General features: G+C 37.9%; 1 protein-coding gene across 6 annotated transcripts in view; it reads right to left on the bottom strand.

Moving 5' to 3' along the window:
* Nucleotides 1–24,788, bottom strand: part of LOC106081487 (nicotinamidase) — a 102,893-nt gene that overhangs the window by 14,557 nt on the left and 63,548 nt on the right. For all 6 annotated transcript variants that reach the window (XM_013243477.2, XM_059362530.1, XM_059362532.1 and 3 more), the window contains exon 4: nucleotides 6,974–7,078. In XM_013243477.2, coding sequence (XP_013098931.1) covers nucleotides 6,974–7,078 — 105 coding nt within the window. The remainder of the gene's footprint in view (nucleotides 1–6,973; nucleotides 7,079–24,788) is intronic.

Genomic DNA, 24,788 nt, shown 5'->3' on the forward strand with positions numbered 1-24,788 from the left:
CAAAGTTTAAAAAAATTGGAATAAAAATATGTGTTTTAGAGCGAAAACACTTCGCATCGGCGTGCGTTTATATGTATATTAGCTACTCCCAAAATAAAAAAGCATTTTAGTTTTGTATTATTTGATTTTATTCTCTACCAAATAATCTAAGGTATCAAAATTTAAAAGCTCTTTAATTTGAATGGCATCGGGATCGTCCTTATCTATATCGTCACATATTTTTGGTAGCCATTTAGTTCTGATGCTGTATAGTACCGGATCAGACGATAACAATAAATATTGAAGTAAATCATAATTTTGGTTAAATTTGGTGCTCTTTCGGGTATTGAAAAGCCGGAACTGTTTAACATCTCTATTACGGGATTCCTGAGCTTCTTCTGTAAGTTCTCCTAACGGAAGTATGTTGTATTCCACAATTTCCTTGCCATGATGTAAGACTTTATGTACTGTCGGTGTTAAAGCTTTCCACGAATATAAATCAGATAAAATGTTTTTTGTGTCATTACTATAAGCTTCAAATTTGGTTGAATTTATCATCTTTTTGCTATTGATTACAGCCAAAATCACTTTGAATCGTCTTAGCAAGTGTTCATCAAGACCGGTTATTTTAGATGTCGATACGGGGTCCTCAAAAAACCGCCTTGCCGAGTTGCCATCATTTGTGCTTCCGTATCCGTAAAGAGGTTTATCTATTATAAGTCCCTTTTGTTTAAACTCCAACTGGATTCGATTCTTCTCTTCCTGCCTCATTTTGTGAAGATCTTGGTTGTTTCTAGCAGAGACATCGCGGTTTCCAGGGCTAGTCCGATATTTAAGGTCATACGATAAATGCAAACAATACTCCATGAATCGAATTCTACAGTGCAGGGGCGAAATACCGAAATTGAGCGCATTTTCGTTTACTAAATTTTCATCAGACTTGTCCTCGAATTGCCCGTTCTTCTTGCCACAAATATTGCATCTCCAATTGGACATAACGCCAGTTAATGCGTTTGCCACCTTTCCATCGATCATAGTGAGTTGTAGTTGAAACGAAACTTTTATATTTCTTCCCAATTGGTTTATAACAATCATGGGTAATGCAGCAATTTCTTCCTTTATTTCGTTCACCAAAGATCGTGTTGTGTTCCGGTCTTCCTTTGTATACTCAAACCGAATTGGGCGACATAAATATTTTGACCCAGGTGTTCTATTTATCCATATATCTTGAAATGCATTTTCTTTCGATGATGAAGATTGGTCCTTGTACAATCTCATTCTCAATGGTACTAATGATGCCATGAAAATTGATGCGAAGTTGGTATCTATTTCTGTTTGTTGCTTATATTCGGAAAATCCAGATGATCCATCACAACCCCATTTGCTGATCAAAACCACTTCGGAATTATTACATGTGTTCAACTGTTCTTCAGTAAAATTAGAAATAATTCTAACAGCTGTATTTTCAACAAGATCAGCAAGTTTCACTCTTGCTTTTAATTCGTCCACGTATATATTTGATGGCACCATTTTCGTCCTGGTGTTGTACAATTTATGTTTTGAGGGTAAACAACCCCATCCTTTTTCACGAAGAGCCTTCCTCATTGTTGAGTATTTGTTTCTTGAGAGGCCTAGGTTCAAAATCAGGGCCAGTGCATCTTCCTCCGTGAATTCTGTAGTCGATTTTGGAGTTGGAATACTTTCTACCATTCTCTTTACCCTTTTCGGAGATGCTAATGGTAAAACATCGACAATTCGTCCAACATTTTTTGGTTGTGTTTTTAACAATGCTGTTTTGAACGTATCTTTTATTAAATTTGGCGGATGTGCCGCCAATAGTTCCTCTTGTTTTTTCTTTTTGGTTTTCTCCGTAACTTCGTCGTATGCTTTGCTAGGCCGGCCGGGAATCAGCGGTTTAATTTCAATAAGTAGATCCGATTTCAGCCACTTCTCATACATTTTGAAAAACTTGATTTTTGCGAATGAACATTCTGGCAACCTTCTCTCAAATGATTTGTAGAATTTTTCAAGTTTGTCTAAAGCGTCTTTATTTAGCCTTATTCCATATATGTGGTCCAAAGTGTAAACAAGTTCCTTAAATGACTCCGTGTATGATTTGGAATCATTTTTGATGTCCCATACAATTTTCGAAAGAGTGGAATACTTCAGTATGACTTCCATAACTTATAAATGTCCTTTACGCCTCTACAAAATATAATGAAGAAAATTTGGATTTTGTTCAAATATTTATGCAATATATTCACAATTAATGACCCATTTCAGGTATCAGACGCAATCGTAAAAAGGGGTCCAAAGTGCCTCTTTTTACTTACTCTTCTATAATTATTTACCTGGACTCGAATTTGGTTAAAAAAAATGACAATGAATTTTTTATGGGTAGGTTTTTTCACATTCATTGATACGGTGGATTTCCTGGGAATTCGACATAGCGAAACAGGTAACATTTGTCTGCATCAAATCTTAACACAAATATATATATATATGCAGGTATATTTCTAGGTTACTTTTTATTCAAAAATCATCAGCTTACATTAAAAATAGATGTAGGTACTATACAAACGCACGCCGATGCGAAGTGTTTTCGCTCTAAAACACATATTTTTATTCCAATTTTTTTAAACTTTGGCAGGAGACCTTTTTTTATTCTAACACATTTGTATTGTAAACCCTGGGCAAATCTATCAATGTTTTAGTGTAGGCCCCATATAAGGTTCCATTTCACAAATAGACATTTTTATATAGAGTTTAATGAAGTGTAAATGAATTTTAGAGTAGATAGAATCCGAGTTGAGAAATGTTTTATACATCGTTGGAAAGGTATGAAAATTTCCTTTACGATAAGGTATGTTGCGTAAATATGGCTATAGTGTGTCATGTGCAATTAGGACAACAAAAACAAAATTTGGGAAATTCGACTTTTTTGAAAAATTGACTTTTTTATTGCCGGTTCCATAAAATGGAATAGAATAGAGATATTTCCATGATTCTTTTTGTGTTTTGTAGAAGAAGTGTTACCAAATAAAAGTTTATTTAACATCTTTGCAATAAAATGTGACGTAATACTTGTTTTTTAGCAATGAATATAGCACTACTTGAAAATTGACTTTTTTCAGTATTTTGATCGCTACGATCTCATTTATGGCTAGGATATGGCGAGACATACCTTAAAATGTTGGGAACATTTTAAGCTTTCATTTAAGTTCAAAAAAAGCGAAAAAATCCCCGTGGAACTTTTTTTCCAGTGAGAAACTTTTGAAGTTTAGTAAAAAAATTGGCCATTTTGGTCTTAAGATAACGGTGTTGTTTGATATCGAAATTAGCCAAATTAGCACTTAAAACTTTTCTTAATACCTCGACTTTGTGAAAATGGAAAGAAATGATAATGCTTTGATGGCCAAAGTTTGCGAAAACTTAAAGGAAATGGGAGTATCTTTTTTGAAAAATTTTGCAATTTTTTGACAAAAAAAATATTTTTCATATTGAAAACGATGCCATTTTTAAACCGCCAAAGATATTCACGTGATTCCTTTTGTATTTTATGCACACATATGCTGGCATAATTTGTGTGAAGTATGAAGTTTATAGCTTTAAAATTGACGGAGTTATTTAAAAAACACTGAAAAAAACCAAGGCCAAATTTTCATATTTTAAAATTAAACAATTCATAACTCCTTAACAGTACACGATGGCATGGTACTTTATGCATAAGTTTTTTAGATCTTGTCAAGCTCTTTCTCTAGAGTCCTAAATCATGTAAATCGGTTGAGTAGATCAAAAGTTATGGCCCCCAGAAGCTTGGAGAAGTCAAAAGTGGTCAACTTTGACACCCTGTAGCTCACCCTGTATTAAAGATATGGACCAACAACAGCACTTTTCTGAAAGCCTATGTCCTCCTCTACAAATGTCTAGAACATTTTGTATGGCTAAAATCAACAGATAAAAAGTTGTAGACTTATTTCCAATTTTTTTGCCATTTGGCCCACTGTGCGATGTAAGTATTAGGTCTTGGATGGCCAATCTAGATAGTAAAAGTAAAAAAGCTCGAACACATCATTTTTCTCCTAAATTGCAACGAAAAGTTGAGTCTTTATATTTGTTGTACAATTGGAACCTTAGTTCCACCCAAACTAAAGCGATATTGGAAAGTGAACCTTAGTTCACGAGGATAGTCTGTGTACCATTATTCATGGTGTAGATGTTTCCTTATGTAGATGACTTTAACTCTAAGTTCAATTCCGGAGTGGTTCAAAGATCGAAGTACCCTTGAGATATATGGGATTTAGATTAGGTTATGTTAGGTTGAAAAGAGGGTGCAGATATTAATCCGCCCCATGCCACTATGGACATACACCTAAGCCAGTAATCGGCTTGTTGTGCGCTCTAAAAACTTTAAAGTAACCTCTAAAACGAAAATTTTAAGTTAGAAATTCCGTGCTACTTACAAAATCCTAAATTGTTTTCAATGCCACTCCATTAAGTTGGTTCATCTTTGATATTGTGTCTCCACCTAAGTACCGTTATCTGTTGGACGCTAGAAAGCCGGGCAATGACAATGGAAATGCTCCAACGTCTCATCATCTTCCCCGCATGCCCTATGCATGCCAACACTTGCCGCGCCGACTTAACATAAGTGAGCTCGTAGACCTATGTTTCCCGTTATTATACCAATAGCTAAACTGACCTCCTTCTTGCTTCCTTTCACTAAAAGTCTCGTCTTCTCACTATCTGGATCCACCCATAAGATTTATGCCGTCCTACCGATCGTTTCGCTGTTCCATAATGTTGCATGCGCATTCGTCGCCCACTCCCTTAACTCGTACTGCGTCAACCAGAAAGGCTTCGGGTTAACCAAGTTCATTGACGGCAATCCTCTGGCCTTCACTGCCAAATCGTCCGGCCTTTCATTTCCCCTTACTTCGTTATGCCCCGGCACCCAAACGATGCGGATTTTCCCATCCTCAGAGAAGGCGTTGATCTCCTTCTTACACTGCTAAACTGTTCGTGACCTTACCGTCCTGGTTGTTATTGCGCTTATGGAAATTTTACTGTGGTTAAAGATGTTCACACTCGACGTCCTAGCGTTGGCACCACACAACTTCACGCGCCGTATTATGGTTAGGCAGCCTAAAACAGATCTCAGTCCCTGGGTTCTCAACGTAAACCCTAGGCCCACTCTGTTTTCTAGCTTTGATCCATCAATGCAACATGATCATCCAGATGGCAATACTAGGGTTCCGTCAATCCAAGACCTCGCTCTCGACTTCAAGGTTCATCTCAGGTATCCGATCGGAAACCTCTTCCCTTGCTTACAGGTTTCCAATCGTCCCCTCGATTATACCGCGATGGTATGAGCTGCTCCCATTCTCAATCCATTCTCCCATCGCCTTAAGTCTCATAGCCGAATTGGTGCCTCACACTTAATCTGTATGTCAATGGGTCGGATATCTAGAATAGTCTCCAGTCTCCTAGTGGACGTGGTCCTCATCGCTCCGCCTATGCCAAGACAACATGTTCTCTAAACCAATTGTATGGTCCTTATGTTGCACTTTTTCTCCATAGCAGTCCACCAAACTACTGAGGCGTAAATAGGTATTGGTCTAATCACGCTCCTGTAGAGCTAGTGGACTATCCTCGGATTCAGACCCCATTTCGAGCCTTCGGCCCGTGTACATAGTGCCCAACATCTGTGAGCCTTCTCAGTACGCTCCTGAATGTGACACTCCCAATTCAATTTCCTGTCCAAGATCGCACCTAAGTATTTGACCTTGTCAGATATCGAAATCGTTTTATTGAGGAAACGTGGTACGTAAAATTGGCCCAGATTCGTCTTCCTCGTGAAAAGACATATTTCAGTCTTCTCTGGGTTAACATTGAGACCTTTGGGTCTAGCCCAGTCAATCAATACGTTCCATGGTTTTGAGTAGAATGGACGTAAGGATTATGGGTCTGTAGGCCTTTGGTGTCGCATAACTTGCCTTGCCGGGCTTGGATATAAATGGAATGTAGATTAGAGACATTTTAGTTAACGTGAGCTGTTATGCTGATTATCTTGACAGTATGAGAAATTGTCTTCACAGTTCCTGGAGGTTCCATAATTGTATGAAGCTTGTAGGTAAAGAATCATTGGAACATAAGCAATACGTTCGCAGAATTTTTCCCAATTACACTAAATGGTCTTTCAGTTCCAGTTGATAGGTTGAATTGTTTTCAACTGATTATTTTTGCTGAGGCTGTGCTGTGTAAGGGATGGTGTGCTGACACATCTTCTTAAATTTCATGTCTATGGTTATATGGCGGGTGTGTGATTTGGAACCGAATTTATATGCACTATTGATATATGTTTGATTCAATTGCCATGGCTTGCCATGGAATGCGGCTGAATTCCGAACTGGTGATTTACTAACGCTCGTAGAAATAAGATTAGTGCCGTTTTTATTGTTCAGTGTTCAGTCTAAATGATTCTCATTTCATAACTGCCCAATTTTATTTGAATACTCCTCTCCAAAACAAGTGGGATTAGATTTACAGACTTTCCTAAGATGTACAATACATAGACTTTCCTAAGCAAGAACTAATCATGAATTAAACAAACCGTTTCACTCTTTATTTGATGTCTAAAGCAGACTATATGATAATATATCCTTCACTGATTCCATAGTAATAAAGAAAGCGTTGATACCTTACTGAGTTTTGCTAAAACGCATCATCGCTTTTGAAGAGTTTGTGAAACTTTTCATTTCTCTTGTACTACTGTTTGGGAAAAAGTGCCAAACAATAAACGAATAGAACTCACGGAAAGCTCACTGCACTTTTTCATCAAAAAATCGTATTTTTCTTTCTTAACGTAAAGAAATGCCAAAAAAAATTGCTTGCAAAGTCTAATAGACATACAAAAATACACTTATAGACTACGTTTCTCCACAGTCTTAAGCAAAGCAGGGGAATGGGAAAGGAAAAATGCGGACCAACTTACCTCATGTCCTTTTTGCTGTGCACTGCAATTACTTATATCCAGAGATCCACTTATAAAGTCATTTTGTACATCAACAATCAGAAACGCGTTCACAGGACGTACAATCTGCAAAGAAGGAACGATATACACATACACATTAATACATACGGGCAAACATCAACATCAACACTCACATTAAGTATAAGGTAGTTTGGTAGTGTGGCTTACATTAATGTACAAATAACACTCTAAGGAAAGAAAGAAATCAAAATGGTTGCTTGTTGTATGACTGACAGCATGACTGACGGACTACCCATAAAGTTTTATATCATTCCATCATCAACGAACGACGTTTAAATGGTACAACTACAGCACAAGGAACAATAACAAAATACTTTAAGGGAAACAGGGAAAACGGAAATAACTTAAAACAGCCAGGACAACAACGATAATGGCAACGCTGCGCTAACAATGGAGTCGGGTAAAATACGACGCACTGGCATATGAAAATTGCCAGCACAAAAAGCTCCGGCAACAATGATGGCGATGACATATTTCCAAATACATACTTTACCTTTGCCACATCACCGGCATCATCGTCATCATCATCAGCTCCAGTGATATCCAGTTGGCCCATCCTTACCCAACAACTTTGGCAATCCCAATCTCTTTTTACAATCCTGTGCTGACAACGTCATAGTAGTCATCAACTTCATCATCATTATGCTGGAAGCTCACCTCCGTTTCCATTCAATTCACTCCAGATGAGTTTATATCCGATGAAGGAGCAGTCTCACAAAAAATAAACAACAAAGTCACAAGAAAGTAAGTCTGAAGAAAGAATCGTTTATTATAGTTTAACTGTAGCCGGATGTAAATTCATTGTTATTGTCATTTGCGAGCGATGTGATTCTCTCCTGTTTTTGTTCTGGGCTGTTTTCTTGTCAAATTGAGTTGAATTGTTGCCTTGTCGCATGCCGGATATGAGCTTTAAGTACTTCAATGCGACACTTGATTCTTGGCTGTCTTTCGTTTCTTTGTCGCCTTTGTCATTGTCCTTAATTTGAGTTTAAATGACGGATTATAAACGTTATTAACTATAGCTTTTTCTCCGCAACACAGAAAATTTAAAGTTGACTTACTGACACTCAATCAAAGGTTAAAGGAAAGAAATGAAGTGAAGTTACCGGTTATTCTGTAAGAGAATGCTGCCACTTAAGGGCGACTGCATTTCTTGGATTTCAATCATTTGATTTCTTTTACAAAATGAAAATAAAATATTTCATTGGATGTGGTATGTTATATATTTTTAAGAACTTCTGTTCTCACTTTTAGTATAAAATTAAACGAAAACAAGTAAAAAGGCGTTAAGTTCGGCCGGACCGAACTTTGGATACCTACCACCTCGGGTCTATATGTAAACCACATCTGTGCCATATTGCAGAAGTATGTCAATGGATTTAACTTAACTCACTGTCCCAAATTTCGGCGACATCGGACAGTAAAAGCGCTTTCTATGGGCGAAAGACCTTAAATCGAGAGATCGGTCTTTATGACAGCTATATCCAAATCTCGACCGATCTGTGCCGTATTGCAGAAGTATATCAAGGGGCTAAACTAAACTCACTGCCCAAATTTCGGCGACATCGGACAATAAATGCGCCTTTTATGGGCCCAAAACTTTAAATCGAGCGATCGCTATATCCAAATCTGATCCGATCAGGGCCAAATTAAAGAAAAATGTCGAAGGGCCTAAGACAACTCACTGTCCGAAATTTCAGCAAAATCAGATAATAAATTTGGCTTTTATTGGCCTAAGACCCTAAATCGGAGGATCGGTCTATATGGCAGCTATATCCAAATATGGACCGATCTGATCCAAATTGACGAAGAATGTTGAAGGGCCTAACACAACTCACTGTCCGAAATTTCAGCAAAATCAGATAATAAATGTGGCTTTTATGGGACTAAGACCCTTAATCGGAGGATCGGCCTAAATGGCAACTATATCCAAATCTGGACCGATCTGACCCAAATTGACAAAGGATGTCAAAGGGCCTAACACAACTCACTGTCCCAAATTTCAGCAAAATCGGATAATAAATGTGGCTTTTATGGGCCTAAGACTCTAAATCGGCCGATCGGTCTATATGGGGGCTATATCAAGATATAGTCCGATATAGCCCATCTTCAAACTTAACCTGCTTATGGACAAGAAAAGAATCTGTGCAAAATTTCAGCTCAATATCTCTATTTTTAAAGACAGTAGCGTAATTTCAACAGACAGACAGACGGACGGACATGTCTAGATCGTCTTAGATTTTTACGCTGATCGAGAATATATATACTTTATAGGGTCGGAAATAGATATTTCGATGTGTTGCAAACGGAATGACAAAATTAATATACCCCCATCCTTCGGTGGTGGGTATAATTAATCGAAAACAATAATAATACTGAGCAGCTAGAGATGTATTTATCATCTATAAGACAGTAAGGAAGGGCAAAAGTCGGGCAGTGCCGACTGTATTATACCCTACACCTACCCTATAAGTACAATGAGGAATCTATATCCAATACTGAACCGATTTTGATGGACCTCGGCGAGCAAATATGTTCAAACTGTAATAACGACGGTTGACAAATGACAACATTGTTGCAAATTACCCAAAATCTGACGACAATATATTTGGGAGCTGTATCTACAATAATTCTGTCGTCGAGGAAAGCGTTGTGCAAAATTTTGGCAAGATTGGTCAAACAATGCCCTTGCAGTGGCTCTTGGGGTGAAAATCTGGCGATATACATATTTCTCAAAATCGGATGAACATATATTGGGTTGCCCAAAAAGTAATTGCGGATTTTTTAAAAGAAAGTTAATGCATTTTTAATAAAACTTAGAATGAACTTTAATCAAATATACTTTTTTACACTTTTTTTCTAAAGCAAGTTAATAGTAACAGCTGATAACTGACAGAAGAAAGAATGTAATTACAGAGTCACAAGCTGTGAAAAAATTTGTCAACGCCGACTATGTGAAAAATCCGCAATTACTTTTTGAGCAACCCAATATATGAGAGCTATTTCAAATCTGAACCGATTTTGAGCAAACTCCTCAGATACTGTGGCAGTCGTCGAGCAAAGCGTTTTGAAAAATTTTGGTAAGTTGGGTCAATAAATCCGCTTGCTGTGACTCTAGAAGTTAAAATCGGGCAATATATGAGAGCTATATCTAAAATTTGAACTGATTTCCATGAAATTCACCAGTAATATTGAGAGTCAAGAGAAAATCCCTCCTGCTAAATTTCGAGAAAATCGGTTAGATTTTTGGTCTTAAAAAGACCATTTTATTGCAATATTACTGCAAATCGGACGAACATATATATGGGAGCTTTATCCAGATCTGAACCGCTTTTTCCAATTTCAATAAACTTCGTATCTAGGCCGAAAAACATGCCTGTACCAAATTTTAAGACGATCGGATGATAACTGCGACCTGTACTTGGTACACAAATTAACATGGACAGACAGACAGACGGACGGACAGACAGATGGACACAGCTAAATCGAATCAAAAAGTGATTCTGAGTCGATCGGTATACTTATCAATGGGTCTATCACTCTTCCTTTTGGGTGTTACAAACAAATTCACTAAGATATAATACCCTGTACCACAGTAGCGGTATAGGAGTTTGAACAATGTGTACAGTTACTGAAAACGGACTGTTGGTAAGACCATTGGATGGGGGAATACCAACATCATCATTTCATTTGTAACGCTGTATTGATCTAAGTCCCAACAAAATATATAAGTCTTGAAATTCTAAATCGAGTTAACAATGTCCGACCATCTGTTAAGACCAGAGACGACACGGTGATAGGGCGTATGCATCAACTCGTCTGTGCAATCCGGCTAACCCGATGGAGCTGGCAAAATATCGATATCATTGATATTTTATTTTTTGTCTGCATATAGATTGATATTTTTATACCTTCCACCATAGGATGGGGGGTATACTAATTTCGTCATTCTGTTTGTAACTACTCGAAATATTCGTCTAAGACCCCATAAGGTATATATATTCTTGATCGTCGCGACATTTTATGTCGATCTAGTCTAGCCCGTCCGTCCGTCCGTCTGTCGAAAGCACGCAAACTTCCGAAGGAGTAAAGTTAGCCGCTTGAAATTTTGCACAAATACTTCTTATTAGTGTAGGTCGCTTTGTATTGTAAATGGGCCATATCGGTCCATGTTTTGATATAGCTGCCATATAAACCGATCTGGTGTATTGACTTCTTGAGCCTCTAGAGTGCGCAATTCTTATTCGATTGGAATGAAATTTTGCAAGACGTATTTTATTCTTACTTTCAACTACTGTGTCAAATAAGGATCAAATTGGTTCATAACCTGATATAGCTGTCATATAAACCGATCTGGGATCTTGACTTCTTGAGCCTCTAGAGGTCGCAATTATTATCCGATTTGCCTGAAATTTTGTACGCCGGATTCACTCAGGAACATCAACATACGTGTTTATTATGGTCTGAATCGGTCTATAACCTAATACAGCTCCCATATAAATCGATCTCTCTATTTTACTTCTTGAGCCCCCAAAGGGTGCATTCTTATTCGATTTGGCTGACATTTTACACAGGTCTCCAACATATAATTTAATTGTGGTCCAAACCGGACCATATCTTGGTATCGCTCTAATAGCAGAGCAAATCTTTTCTTATATCCTTTTTTGCCTAAGAAGAGATGCCGGGAAAAGAATTCTACAAATGGGATCCATGGTGGAGGGTATATAAGATTCGGCCCGGCCGAACTTAGCACGCTTTTACTTGTTCCTACTAATAATATCGGCAAAGTTAATTTTTTGCAAAATTAAACCAAAATAAGCGATCCCACACTGATTGTGTCCCATAAGATAAATTGCACCTATATAGGGTTCCATTTCTATCCGATTGGTCTAAAATTTTGAACAATGGTTTCTCTCATGACTTCCAACTGACTTTAAAAAATTGGTTTTATTCGGTCTGTGCATTAATATTGCTTCTATATAAATCGATCTCCTTATTATTATTTCGCATTTTCTTTTAACATATAGGTGATGGGAAATTAACGATAGTATCGATATTTGTAATTAGAAATATCGAATGTTACGATTATCGATAGTTTGCCAGCCTTAATACCCGATGGAACCTCAGCTGATACGACTTTGCAGTATAACGATTGCTAATAAACGTATTTCAGTTAAAATGGGAAACGACCTCTCTGAACCGTTCAATACCAAATGATGTTTCAGAAAGGGAGACAGCCCATCGCCTGATCGCCTGATAATATCCTGCTAAAGAAGATTATACGAGATGCAGGGGTGAAAAAGCACGGCGCACTACTCACAAGAGGACATATGCTACTCACCTACGCCGATGACATCGATATTATGGGTCGGTTAGCGGAAAACGTAATAACAGCTTTTGAAAGTATAGAAGATTATCAACGAAATTGAGTCTGGCAGAAAATGGACACAAGTAGAGATGTGCAACAACAACAAATTTTGCCCATGAACATTCCAAAAAGGAACAGCGGCAAACTTCTCACATATCAATGAGTGCAGTCCGAATCAAGTTTAAGCTCAATGATAAGGGGCTTCCTTTTTAGAGCCGAATCCGAACCGCGTGCCGCAATGCGACACCTCTTTGGAGAGAAGTTTTACGTGGCATATTACCTCACAAATGTTGCCAGCATTAGGAGGGGAAAGCCACCGCTGAAAATTTTTTCTGATGGTCTCGCCAGGATTCGAACCCAGGCGTTCAGCGTCATAGGCGGACAAGCTAACCTCTGCGATACGGTGTGCACGTGAGTGATTTTTCACTCACCATAACGAATCAAGAAAATATTCACGCACTTTCACGCTCGACATTTTATATCGACTCACGTGCTCCCACGCTTACGAGACAAATATTTTACTCAAAAGAAAAATCACGACCCAAGAGAAAAATCACGATTCACGAAAAACTTGCGAATCACGGTTGAAAAAATATTTTTCCATGAAGCAAATAAAATAAAATTGTTAGTTTGTTATTATACCCTCCACCATAGGATGGGGATATACTAATTTCGTCATTCTGTTTGTAACTACTCGAAATATTCTTCTGAGACCCCATAAAGTATATATAATCTTGATCGTCGTGACATTTCATGACGATCTAGCCATGTCCGTCCGTCCGTCGAAAACACGCTAACTTTCGTAGGAGTAAAGCTAGCCGCTTGAAATTTTGCACAAATACTTCTTATTACTCTTATGTAGGTCGGTTGGGATTGTAAATGGGCCATATCGGTCCATGTGTTGTAGCTGTAGCTGCCATATAAACCGATCTTGAATCTTGACTTCTTGAGGCTCTATAGGGCGCAATTCTTATCCCATTAGAATGAAATTTTGCACGACGTGTTTCGCTATGATATCCAACAACTGTGTCAAGTATGGTTTAAATCGGTTCTGATATAGCTGCCATATAAACCGATCTTGGGTCTTGACTTCTTGAGCCTCTACAGGGCGGAATTCCTATCGGATTTGGCTGAAATTTTGCATGACGTATTTTATTATGACTTTCAACAACTTCCCAAATAAGGTTCAAATCGGTGAATAACCTGATATAGCTGCCATATAAACCGATCTGGGGACTTGACTTCTTGAGCTTCAAGAGGGTGCAATTCCTATCCGATTTGGCCGAAATTTTGTACGACGGATCCTCTCATGATCATCAACATTCGTGTTTATTATGGTCTGAATCGGTCTATAGCCTGATACAGCACCCATTTAAATTGGTCTCTCTATTTTACTTCTTGAGCCCCCAAAGGGCGCAATTCTTATTCGAATTGGCAGACATTTTACACAGTCTCCAACATATAATTTGATTGTGGGCCGAACTGGACCATATCTTGATATCACTCTAATAGCACAGCAAATCTTTTCTTTTATCCTTTTTTTGTCTAAGAAGAGATGCCGGGAAATGAACTCGACAAATGCGATCCATGGTGGAGTGTATATAAGAATCGGCCCGGCCGAACTTAGCACGCTTTTATTGGTTTATTTCTGAAAAAAAATAAATTAAATATAGAAAACAATAGGTGCAGATAAAAAACGTGTTTTGGTATGGAAACGAAAACATTGGATTGTAGTCAAATTTCTCTCTCGAAACAATTAAAAGTTTTAGCGACTTTCCCGAAAGCAGAATAGAATACTAGCCCTAATACCAATTCGTGATTTTCTTATGAGTCGCGATATCTCGTGGTTCGTGATTTTCTCGTGAGTCGTGGTAAGCGTTATGAGTCGTGATTCGTGAGTGAGATCCAAATCTAATCACGTGATAGCGTGAGCGACACGACTACTCCCGACTTACGTGCACACCTATAAAGACAAGACAAAGTGGATGGTATCAACTCGAGGCGACCGTAGTGCAGATTTTAACATGTCCGTCTTTGACGCTGAACGCTTGGGTTCGAATTCTGGCGAGAACATAAAAAAACTTTTCAGTGGTGGTTATCAGCTCCCGGAAGCATTTGCCATCTAAAAGCTTCTCCCCAAAGAGGTGACGCACTGCGCAGTTTGGACTCGGCTATAAAAAGGAGGACTCTTATCATAAACTTGAATCGGACAGCACTCATTAACATTTGGGAAGTTTGCCCCTGTTCCTTAATGCAATGTGCACTGGCAAATTTGCATTTGGATGGTATCTGCTCCCTCAAAGTCCTGTACACCTGAGCATATAAAGAAATTGGAGAAAGTGGTTAACTTTAATGTTGAGCAACTTTATCTACATCGGCACAGTCTTAACCGAAACAAATGATACCAATTTTGAAATAAAACAAAGTATAACATTGGCTAACAGAAGCTACCTTGGATTGGGCAAGCAGTTAGAAGCAAAGTAATATTTCGACCGTGCTGTTGTATGGCTACGAAGCATGGATACTTGCGAAAATTGATGAGGCAGTACTTGGAGTATTTGAGTAAAAACCTTCGTAAAATATATTGAAAAGTTTATGATAATGGAGAATATAGGCGTCACACAGTAGCGCGGTTTGAGTTTTTTCGTTTTTTCTTTTGAACCGAATGATTTAAAGTGAAAGTGTTAAGTGTTCAGCCTATAAAATGAATTTGAAAGAGTGCTACTCCTTTTAGTTGCTTAGTTTGGCTTATCAAAGTCAAAATTTGTGGAAAATTGGTAACTAATTCTTTTAATTTCAGATTTTTTCCTCCTTCTTAAGGCTTTAGTATTTTTAAATTATCAAACAAACCTTTAAAAAAAGTTGTTTTTCAAAACTGTTGTCAATTTTCTGTAAAATTCAACACGATTCGTAATTTACTTTTTTTCAGAAATTTCAAGTTGTGAATCGTATATGTAACTTTTGATACGAAAGGTCAACCTTTATCATTTTATTTTTATTATTCGGAGAATTTTTTATCCTTAGCTGAAATCTTAAAAAAAAAAATTTCAACTCCAATATCTCATAAGAAGTTATAGATATTCCAGACTTCTATGCTCTATTTTAAGAGCTCTATCCTTTGCAAAAAGAATCATGACGATTGGCATATAAATACTTATTTGTCAGCACTTCAGAATATGAAATGCCAGAGGTGACCTAAGTTCACGCCCCATGTCAGCCCTTGGACCTACTAGGGTCTCCAAGTTTTGCATAATTTTCGGAAATCTCCATAGGGTAAATGTATTTCAAGTTTCGTGTAAATATTCTTATCCTTATCAAATGTTATAGAATTATTCCAAGCATTTTTATACCCACCGCCATATTATAGGGGGTATATTCATTTAGTCATTCCGTTTGCAACACATCGAAATATCAATTTCCGACCCTACAGAGTATATATATTTCGGATCGTAGTAAAATTCTAAGACGATTTAACGATGTCCGTGTGTCCGTCCGTCTATCCGTCCGTCTGTTGTAAACGCTGTACAGGCATCAAAAATTGAGACATTGAGCTGAAATTTGGCACAGATACGTCTTTCTGATGCACGCTGGTTAAGTTTTTGAACGGGCCAAATCGGACCATATTTGGATATAGCTGTTATACACACCGATTTTCCGATAATGGGTCGAATGCCCATAAATACTTAATTTTTCATCCGATTTTGCTGAAAATTTAAACAATAAGTAGTTTAAGGCCTCCCGACATCTGACCCAAATTTGGTTCAGGTCGGACTTTATTTAGATATAGCTATCATATAGACCGATCTGCCGATAAGATTCTGAAGCCCATAAAAGTTTTATTTATTGCCCAATTTCGCTGAAATTTGAAACAGTGGATTATTTTAAGCCTCCCGACATCTGACCTAAGTATGGTTCTGACCTAAATATGGGTCGGTCCATATTTACATATAGCCACCATATGGACCGATCTGCCGAAAAAGTGTTTGCAGACCATAAAAGCTTTATTTTTTAACAAATTTCGCTGAAATTTGAAACAGGCCTCTCAACTTCGAACCTAAATATGGATCAGATCGGACGATATTTAGATATAGCTGCCATATAGATCGATATCCCTATAAAGGGTCTGAAGCCCATAATAGCTTTAATTTTTAACCGATTTTGCTAACATTTGAAACAGTGAGTAGTTTTAGATCTCCTAACATAGGGCCTAAATATGGTTCAGATCGGACTATATTTAGATATAGCTGCCATATAGACCGATCTCCCGATAAAGGGTCTGAAGCCCATAAAAGCTTTATTTTTTATCCGATTTCGCTGAAATTTAAAACAGTGAGTAGTTTTAGATCTATCAACATCTGACCCAAATACGATTTAGATCGGACTATATTTAGATATAGCTCCCATATAAACCTATCTCTCGATAAACGGTCTGAAGTCTATAAAAGAATTATTTGTTATACAATTTCACTGAAATTTGAAACAGTGAGTAGTTTTAAGCCAACCACCATCCGACCTTAATATGGTAAAAATAGGACTGTATTAGAAATAGCTGTTATATAGATTGATCAGTGACTTATATTTGTAAGACCACTCAATGTCCGTGCCGAATTTGGTTACATAAGTTATCCAATTTTCATCGGATTGTGACGAAAGGGGGTTTACATATATACCCGAGGTGGTGGGTATCCAAAGTTCGGTCCGGCCAAACTTAATGCCTTTTTACTTGTTCGACTTTGGGACATTTCCTCCAAACATTTGAACCAAGTCTTTTTTTCATTTTTTTACCTCAAAAAAAAATTGAGGCAACTACCAGCAGCCAAACTATTTTGAATTATGTTAAGGCCATTCGAAGAGCGTATTTTGAAAATATGGCGAGCGTTGTTTTGGGTTCATTTTTTTATTTTCCAATAAAGTTAAAAAATAGTAAAATTGGGTACTTTTCAAATAGTGAAATATCTAGAGAAGCTCAAAGAAATCATTATTATTTTTTTATTTTTTTGGGTAATTCTACACTTATTTAGTATATCATTCCATAGACAAAATAAACAAGTAAGAGCGTCCTAAGTTCGGACGGGCCGAATCGTATATACCCTCCACCATGGATCTCATTTGTCGAGTTCTATGCGCAGTATCTGTTTTTAGTCAAACAAAGAATATTGAATAAGAACTGTTATGCTACTGGAACTATATCAAGTTATAGTCCGATTCGAACCATAAATAAATGCTGAACATTGTAGAAGTCATTGTGTATTATTTCAGTTCATTCGGATAAGAATTGCGCCTTGTAGGGGCTCAAGAAACAAAATCGGGCTTATATGGGAGCTGTATCAAGCTATTGATCGATTCAGACCATATTAGACACGTATGTTGAAGGTCATGAGAGAAGAAGTTGAACAAAAATTCTTTCAAATCGGATGAGAATTGCGCCCTCTAGAGGCTCAAGAAGTCAAGATCCCACATCGGTTTATATGGCAGCTATATAAGGTTATGTACCGACTTGCGCCATAGCACAGTTATTGGTAGTCATAAAAAACACCTCATGCAAAATTTCAGCCAAATCAGATGAGAATTGCGCACTCTATTGGCTCATGAAGTCAACCGACCTACACTAAAAAAAAGTATTTGTGCAAAATTTCAAACGGCTGTCTTTACTTCTTCGAAAGTTAGCGTGCTTTCGACAGACAGACGGACGGGCGGACATGGCTAGATCGGCTTAAAATGACATGACGATCAAGAATATATATACTTTATGGGGTCTCAGACGCATATTTCGAGGTGTTACAACAGAATGACGAAATTAGTATACCCCCTATATATGGTGGAGGGTATAAAAATGACAATCCTTTAACTAGTTTTCGAGATATAACACTTGAAATCGGACCATCATACCAAAAAATTGTTTTTTTTTTTTTTTTTTGGATAATCGAAAAAAGTTCGGGTTTGAACGGGCGTATCTTCTAAACTAAACATCTGTCAAATTTCAAAATTTCGTAGGTACACATGAAATTTTTGATTTTTGCCACCTGTGCGGCCAGGTTCCTCTGGTCGCACCATAGTGCGTCATCTGAAGCGCGAGCCGTATGGTCCGAATTGGTCTATAACCTGATATAGCTTGCATATTAGCACATCTTACGATTTTCTGCCCATGGCATCCTTCGTTACGAAGGATGCCATATATGGTCTAAACTGGTTTATAATTTAATTTTTTGTCTGATTTGATAGAAATTTGCTTAATTATGCTTTTTAAAGTCGGCCATTTTGAAATGTTTGTTTAGTTTTTGGATAAAATAGTTTTTGAACAAACTTGGCAGGATTTTGTACAGGTCTAGTATAGCCTCCGTTCATTGATTATCATCGAAAAGTTCTGCGTGTTATGACTTTCTAATACAAACGGAAGCGAAATAATTTGGTACACCTCAATAGGTTGTTGTAGCTCAAGCTCTATTAATTTAAATAAATAATTAAAATTGTTCTTAAAGATCATTACAAAATTTTTTATAATAAATGATAATTACATGAAATTCAACAACGTAACATGTTTCCTTGTCTTCCTCTGACAAACGAAAAGCCCCAACATTTATACCTCACCCTTAAGTATCCAACTCAAGATTTGCTCAAACAAATGAGGTTAAAGCCATCACAAGTCCAAAAACTAGAACGTGTCTAGACTAAATGTTTCTCAATGGGTGTGGTTGTTGGTCTTTTGGCCTTACGTACTCTAACACAAGGTATGACAGTGCAGATGGAAGGGCAATACCTGACACATATGCATGTAAATACATATGACGAAGGACCCACATGACTTGGAAATGTTATGAAAAGGTTCACAACATCCGGTGACCTGGACCACAACATAAAATACATCATCACTTGTAAATAATGATTCATTTTAAAATTTCATTTTGGACAACTACGACGTAGCCACAAGCAAACACAAAACAACAACATACTCATATGTGCCACAGCCTTCTTCCTTTGTTGCCTTCGTCTACCTTGTTGAGGTGAAACTAGATCAGAAGTGCTTTCTTTTTAGCTGTAAAAGTATGCTGCAAATTGTTTTTCCATTTGTGGTTAAATAAATTATAACCTTTTGAACGAAAAGTTTAAATGTTTCAACTTGAAAACATTTTAAAAGTGTTTGAGGTTGACCACATGAGTCCAAAAGAAATCATTTCATCATTGATAAAGTATGGGAAGAAGAAGAAAGTATTGAGGTAGAAATCATGACATGGTTGTGTGAGAATTTTTGAGTAATAAAACTGAATTAGTTTGCAAAATATTTTTAATAAATTTTAAATTATATTTCAAACTGTACGCACATAGCAATATGGAAAAGTATGGGTGCTTGCAAAGCGGAGAAGGGAGTGGTTAAGCATCATAAAGTTTAAGGCGGACCAATCGAGCTGTATGGCGACATTGGCATAGCCAAACGTATAAAAATATAACGAATGAAAAAGCCCCAGCACACATAGGGTTACGGGCTCACATAAACAAAATCGGTGCGGCAAGTGATAACATGTGTAGGTGATGAGATGTTGGAGCATTTCCTATGTCATTGCCCGGCTTTCGCGGCTAACGTACACCGGTACTTAAGTGGGGACACGATACCAGACATGAAGTAACTTGGTATGGAAAACAATTGAGGATTAGGAAAGTAGCACGGAATTCCTAAATTTTAATTTTCGAGGTTGCTTTTCAGTTTTTAGAGCGCCCAACAAGCCGATTACTGGCTAATGTGAATGCCCATTGTGACATGGGGCAGTTTAATATCTGCACCCTCTTTCTCACTCTAACTCAACCTAAACATTCCTTTATGACTTCCAACTCCAATTGTGCTAAGTACGGTAAAAATCAGTCTTTATCCTGATATAGCTCCCATATAAACCAATCTTCCGATTTGATATATTTAGCCCCTGGAAGCCGCCATTATTGTGCGATTTAGCTACAATTTTGCACATAGTGTTCTATTATGACTTCCCACAACTGTGCCAAGTACGGTTTAAATCGGTCTATTGCCTGATATAGCGTTTGTTGCCCACGCCCTTAAATCGGGCTGCGTCAACTCGAAAAGCTTCGGGTTATCCAAGTCTATCGACGGCAATCCTATGGTCTTCTCTGCCAAATCGTTTGTTCTTTCCCCCTTACTCCCAGCACCCAAATGATGCGGATTGTGCCAACCCCAGAGAATGCGTTAATCTCCTTCTTACACTGCAAAACTGTTCGTGACCTTAGGTTAGGTTGCAATGAGGGTGCAGATATTAATCCGCCCCATGCCACTATAAACATACACCTAAGCCAGTAATCGGCTTGTTGTGAGCTTTAAAAACTATAAAGTAACCTCTAAAAAGAAAATTTGAAGTTACGTCTGCGTAGCAAACGGGTTCAAATCCCTCCTCAGTCAGCACCCGTAATAGGTCACTTAAGGTGGTCACCCATTGAAGTGGCGATAAAATGCCCCCCTGTGGCGTGCCCTGTGCCACTTTTCCCTTATATTTATGTCATGGGACACACAATTCATCCACCTGTTCCTTAGCATATGGTTTATCCAGTCTCTAAGGACGGGGTCCCATCGCCTTAAGACTTGTAGCTGCAGTAGCTGCTTCACAATTAATCTGTATGTCTATGAGTCGGATATCAAGTATTGTCTTCAGTGTCCTAGTGGTCGTATTTCTCATCGCGCTGCCTATGCCTAAATGGCATATTCGCTGAACCTGTTGTATTGTCCTTGCGTTGCTGAACCAACTACTGAGGCGTTAATCTCGCTATTGTAGAGCCAGTGGACTATCATCCGATTTAGGTCCTCATTTTGAGCCTCTGAACCTTCTCGAATATCAAAATCTTTCTATTGAGGAAGCATGGTGCGTCAAACTACCCCTGCTTTGTCTTCCCATGAACAGGCAGATTTCAGTCTTCTCTGGGTTAACACTGAGACCCCTAGGTGTAGCCCAGTCGTATACCGTTTTAGCTCTTCTACTTAGCTGATTCGGATCCTTACTCCTTAGAAGTATTATAACATCGTCTAGAGCGTAGCAGACGGGTTCAAATCGCTCTTCAGTCAGCATCTGTAATAGGTGATTTGAAGTGGTCATCCTGAGGAGTGGCGATTAAATGCCCCCCTGTGGAGTACCTTCGGCCAATTTTTCCCTTATACTTATGTTATGAGACCCACAATGTTATGAGGCCAACGTAGCGCTGAGGTTAGCATGCTGAACGCCGGGGTTCAAATCCTGGCGAGACCATCATAAAATTTTCAGCGGTGGTTATCCCCTTCTAATGCTGACGACATTCGTGAGGTACTATGCCATATAAAAACTTCTCCTCAAAAGAGGTGTCGCACTGCGGCACGCCGTCCGGTCTCAGCTATAAAAATGGGTCCCTTATGATTGAGCTTAAACTTGAATCGGACTGCACTCATTGATATGTGAGAAGTTTGCCCCTGTTCCTTAATGGAATGTTCATGGGCAAATTTGCAAACATTTGCACTTAACCCACAATTTATCCATCTGTTCCTTAGCATATGGTTTATCGAGTCTCTAAGGACCCGGTCCATACGCTACTGGTCTAGGAATTGGATCAGTGTGTCGGTCCGCACATTATTAAAAGCTCCCTCTATGTCATTGTCACCGCCAATGTGTACATCTTAGCATCAAAGAATTCTTCTATTTTATGCACAACCTCGTTCAGGGCAGTCTCGACCAACCTTTCTTTGACAAAGAAATTATCATGGATTTTAGTAGAACGATTGTTAGGCTTATAGGTCGGTAGGCCTTTGGTGGTGCATAATTTGCCTTGCCGGGCTTGGGTAAAAAATACCATCCTTGCATCCTGCCAGGCTTACGGAGTATACGCAAGTGCTAGGCACGCAGTGGAAAAAGTGGCCAGATGGGCGCCAGATCGTCGGCCTTGTTCTGTAATAACGCCGACAATGTTCCATCAGGTCCGGGTGGCTAAAATGGCTGGAAGCTCCTCAAGGAAGCTTCTCCTTCTATCAACCTCATTGTTCCAAGATTCCGGTGAGTCCCGTCGTATTCTATGGAAAATGCGTTTTCAACAAAAGCCTCAACATGTTCTCCGTTGCCTTTGCTCTCACTAATATGGGTTTTGAAAGAAACATTCTCATCTTGGCGGCGTTATTAACGCTTTAGACTTGTTCGCAGAAAAGCCACCAAAATTTACTTTTTGCCCAATAAAATGCCGTTTTTTACGGCGTGCTCTGTTGTAAAGTCTGCGGACCTCTTTCTCAATGTTGCGAATCTCCCCGGTCATCCAATGGTTTTCTACGGCTGATTTCCGTTCTCGAAGAGGGCAACTCTTTCTCAAGGCCCAACTGTTGTAATCCTGTTTATATTATGCTCAATGTCTTTTATGCTTAGACAATTTAAATTATCTTGGTTAATCTTCCGAATTTTGGTCAGTTGGTTTCCCACTTATTATGGAAGCTTATCGGACTCGGCACTGGTCACGCTATTCTAAACCTAATGAAGCGTTGGTCAACACACCTTGGGCTCTATGGAGACTTTCCAATCCTGAACCTCATTGAATAGAACATATTCCGAATATATTGTCACATCTAAAACCTCCTCCCTTATTCTACTTCTCCTCCAATAATCCGTAAGCAGCTGTATACAAATATGGACCATGCATTAGTTACTTTGAATGACAGTCTATGCAATTCACCATTACAAGTTTTTGGAATACCAAGCACCTGCTCGCTTATCCGTAAATGATTACACTATTCCTCTAAAATCCATCGAATTTAATTAATAATACAGATTCCCATTTCATTAACTATATGAATTTAAAGCTTTGGAAGTACAGCGGTCAAAAAAAGTATTCATCATTCAATGTTTTTTTTTTAATAAGTCTACAAAAGACAATTGGAATAAAAACATATTAAACTAATGATGCAGTAGTGCTTGTGTGATATATATGTACACAATTTCATTGTTTTTAAAGAAAAAAATAGTATTTATTGGAACAAAAAGGGCCATTTTACAGCTGAACACAAAAAATTAAACAAAAAAAGTATTCATCATTGCAAAAAAACAAAAAAATAAATAACATAATTTAAAAAAATTAATACTTTGTTATTCGACCACCGCGTCTTATAACTTCTTTTAAACGGTTTGACATCGATTGGACTAATTTAGCGGTTATATTTTGGTCTATATTAGTCCATTCCTCCATTATCACCTGTTGCATTTGACTCTTGCTCGAAAAATTGCGCGTTCTCAATTTGCGTTCGAGATGTTCCCAAAGATGTTCAATTGGGTTCAAGTCGGGACTTTGAGGAGGAGTTTTAATGACTTTGGGGCAGTTATACAGCATCCACATATTGGTATTTAAAGCAGAATGTTTGGGGTCATTATCTTGATAATATTGAAAGTTATTACCAAGCCCAAGTTTTACAGCACTATCTTTTAAATTCCTCTTTAAAATGTCAATGTAATACTTATGATCCATTACTCCATTAATAATTTCAAGATTTCCCGCTCCTGAAGCCGCCATACACCCCCAAACCATTAAACCACCTCCACCATGTTTTACAGTAGCAACTGTGTTTCGTTCTTCAAGCTCTGTATTTGGTTTTCTGTACACTATGACCTTTCCATCGCACCCAAAAAGATTAAACTTGCTCTCGTCTGCAAAAATGACTGTTTTCCAAAATGATTCGGGTTGTTTTACATACATTTTTGCGAAGTTTAGCCTTTTCACTCGGTTTATTTTATTTATAAAGGGCTTCTTACGTGCAGTTCTTCCTCTGTAACTATGCCTTTTGAGTGTATTTCGAATTGTTTGTGTAGTAACTTCCTTCCCTAAATATTCCATAGTGTTTTTACGAAGAATGGTCGCATTTGTCTTCGGAGTTTTCTGAACTTGCCGCACTAGCCAACGCACATCTCCAACTGAAAGTGCTTTTGGTCGACCAGATCTTGGTTTATTGTCAACAGTTTTCGTTTCTGTCCACTTTCTGATGATGGATTGTATAGTAGATCGTGGTCTATTTAATATTTCACTGATAGTTTTTTGAGTTAAACCATTCCTGTGGTGTTTTATTATCAAAACTTTTACCTCATCAGAAACCTCGTTTTGCTTACGACCCATTTTGACAAAAACTATATTTTCAATGAAATTAAATATTTGCTGTCAAGGGCAAAGCCTCCTTTACTAAATAAAACAGAAAAGGGGGATTCCCAAATAATATTTGAATTTGACTTTGATGATAGCACATCAATGATGAATACTTTTTTTGTTCTGTTTTTGGTGTTATTATATAAAATTGCATTTTTTGCGCTAATTAAATTTATTTTTTGAATTTATTTTAAAACATATTACGAAAAATAAACTATTGCATAAAACTGCATTATTTGTTTACTTTAAATTTTC

This window comes from Stomoxys calcitrans, chromosome 2, assembly GCF_963082655.1.
Source record: "Stomoxys calcitrans chromosome 2, idStoCalc2.1, whole genome shotgun sequence".
Lineage (NCBI taxonomy): Eukaryota > Metazoa > Arthropoda > Insecta > Diptera > Muscidae > Stomoxys > Stomoxys calcitrans.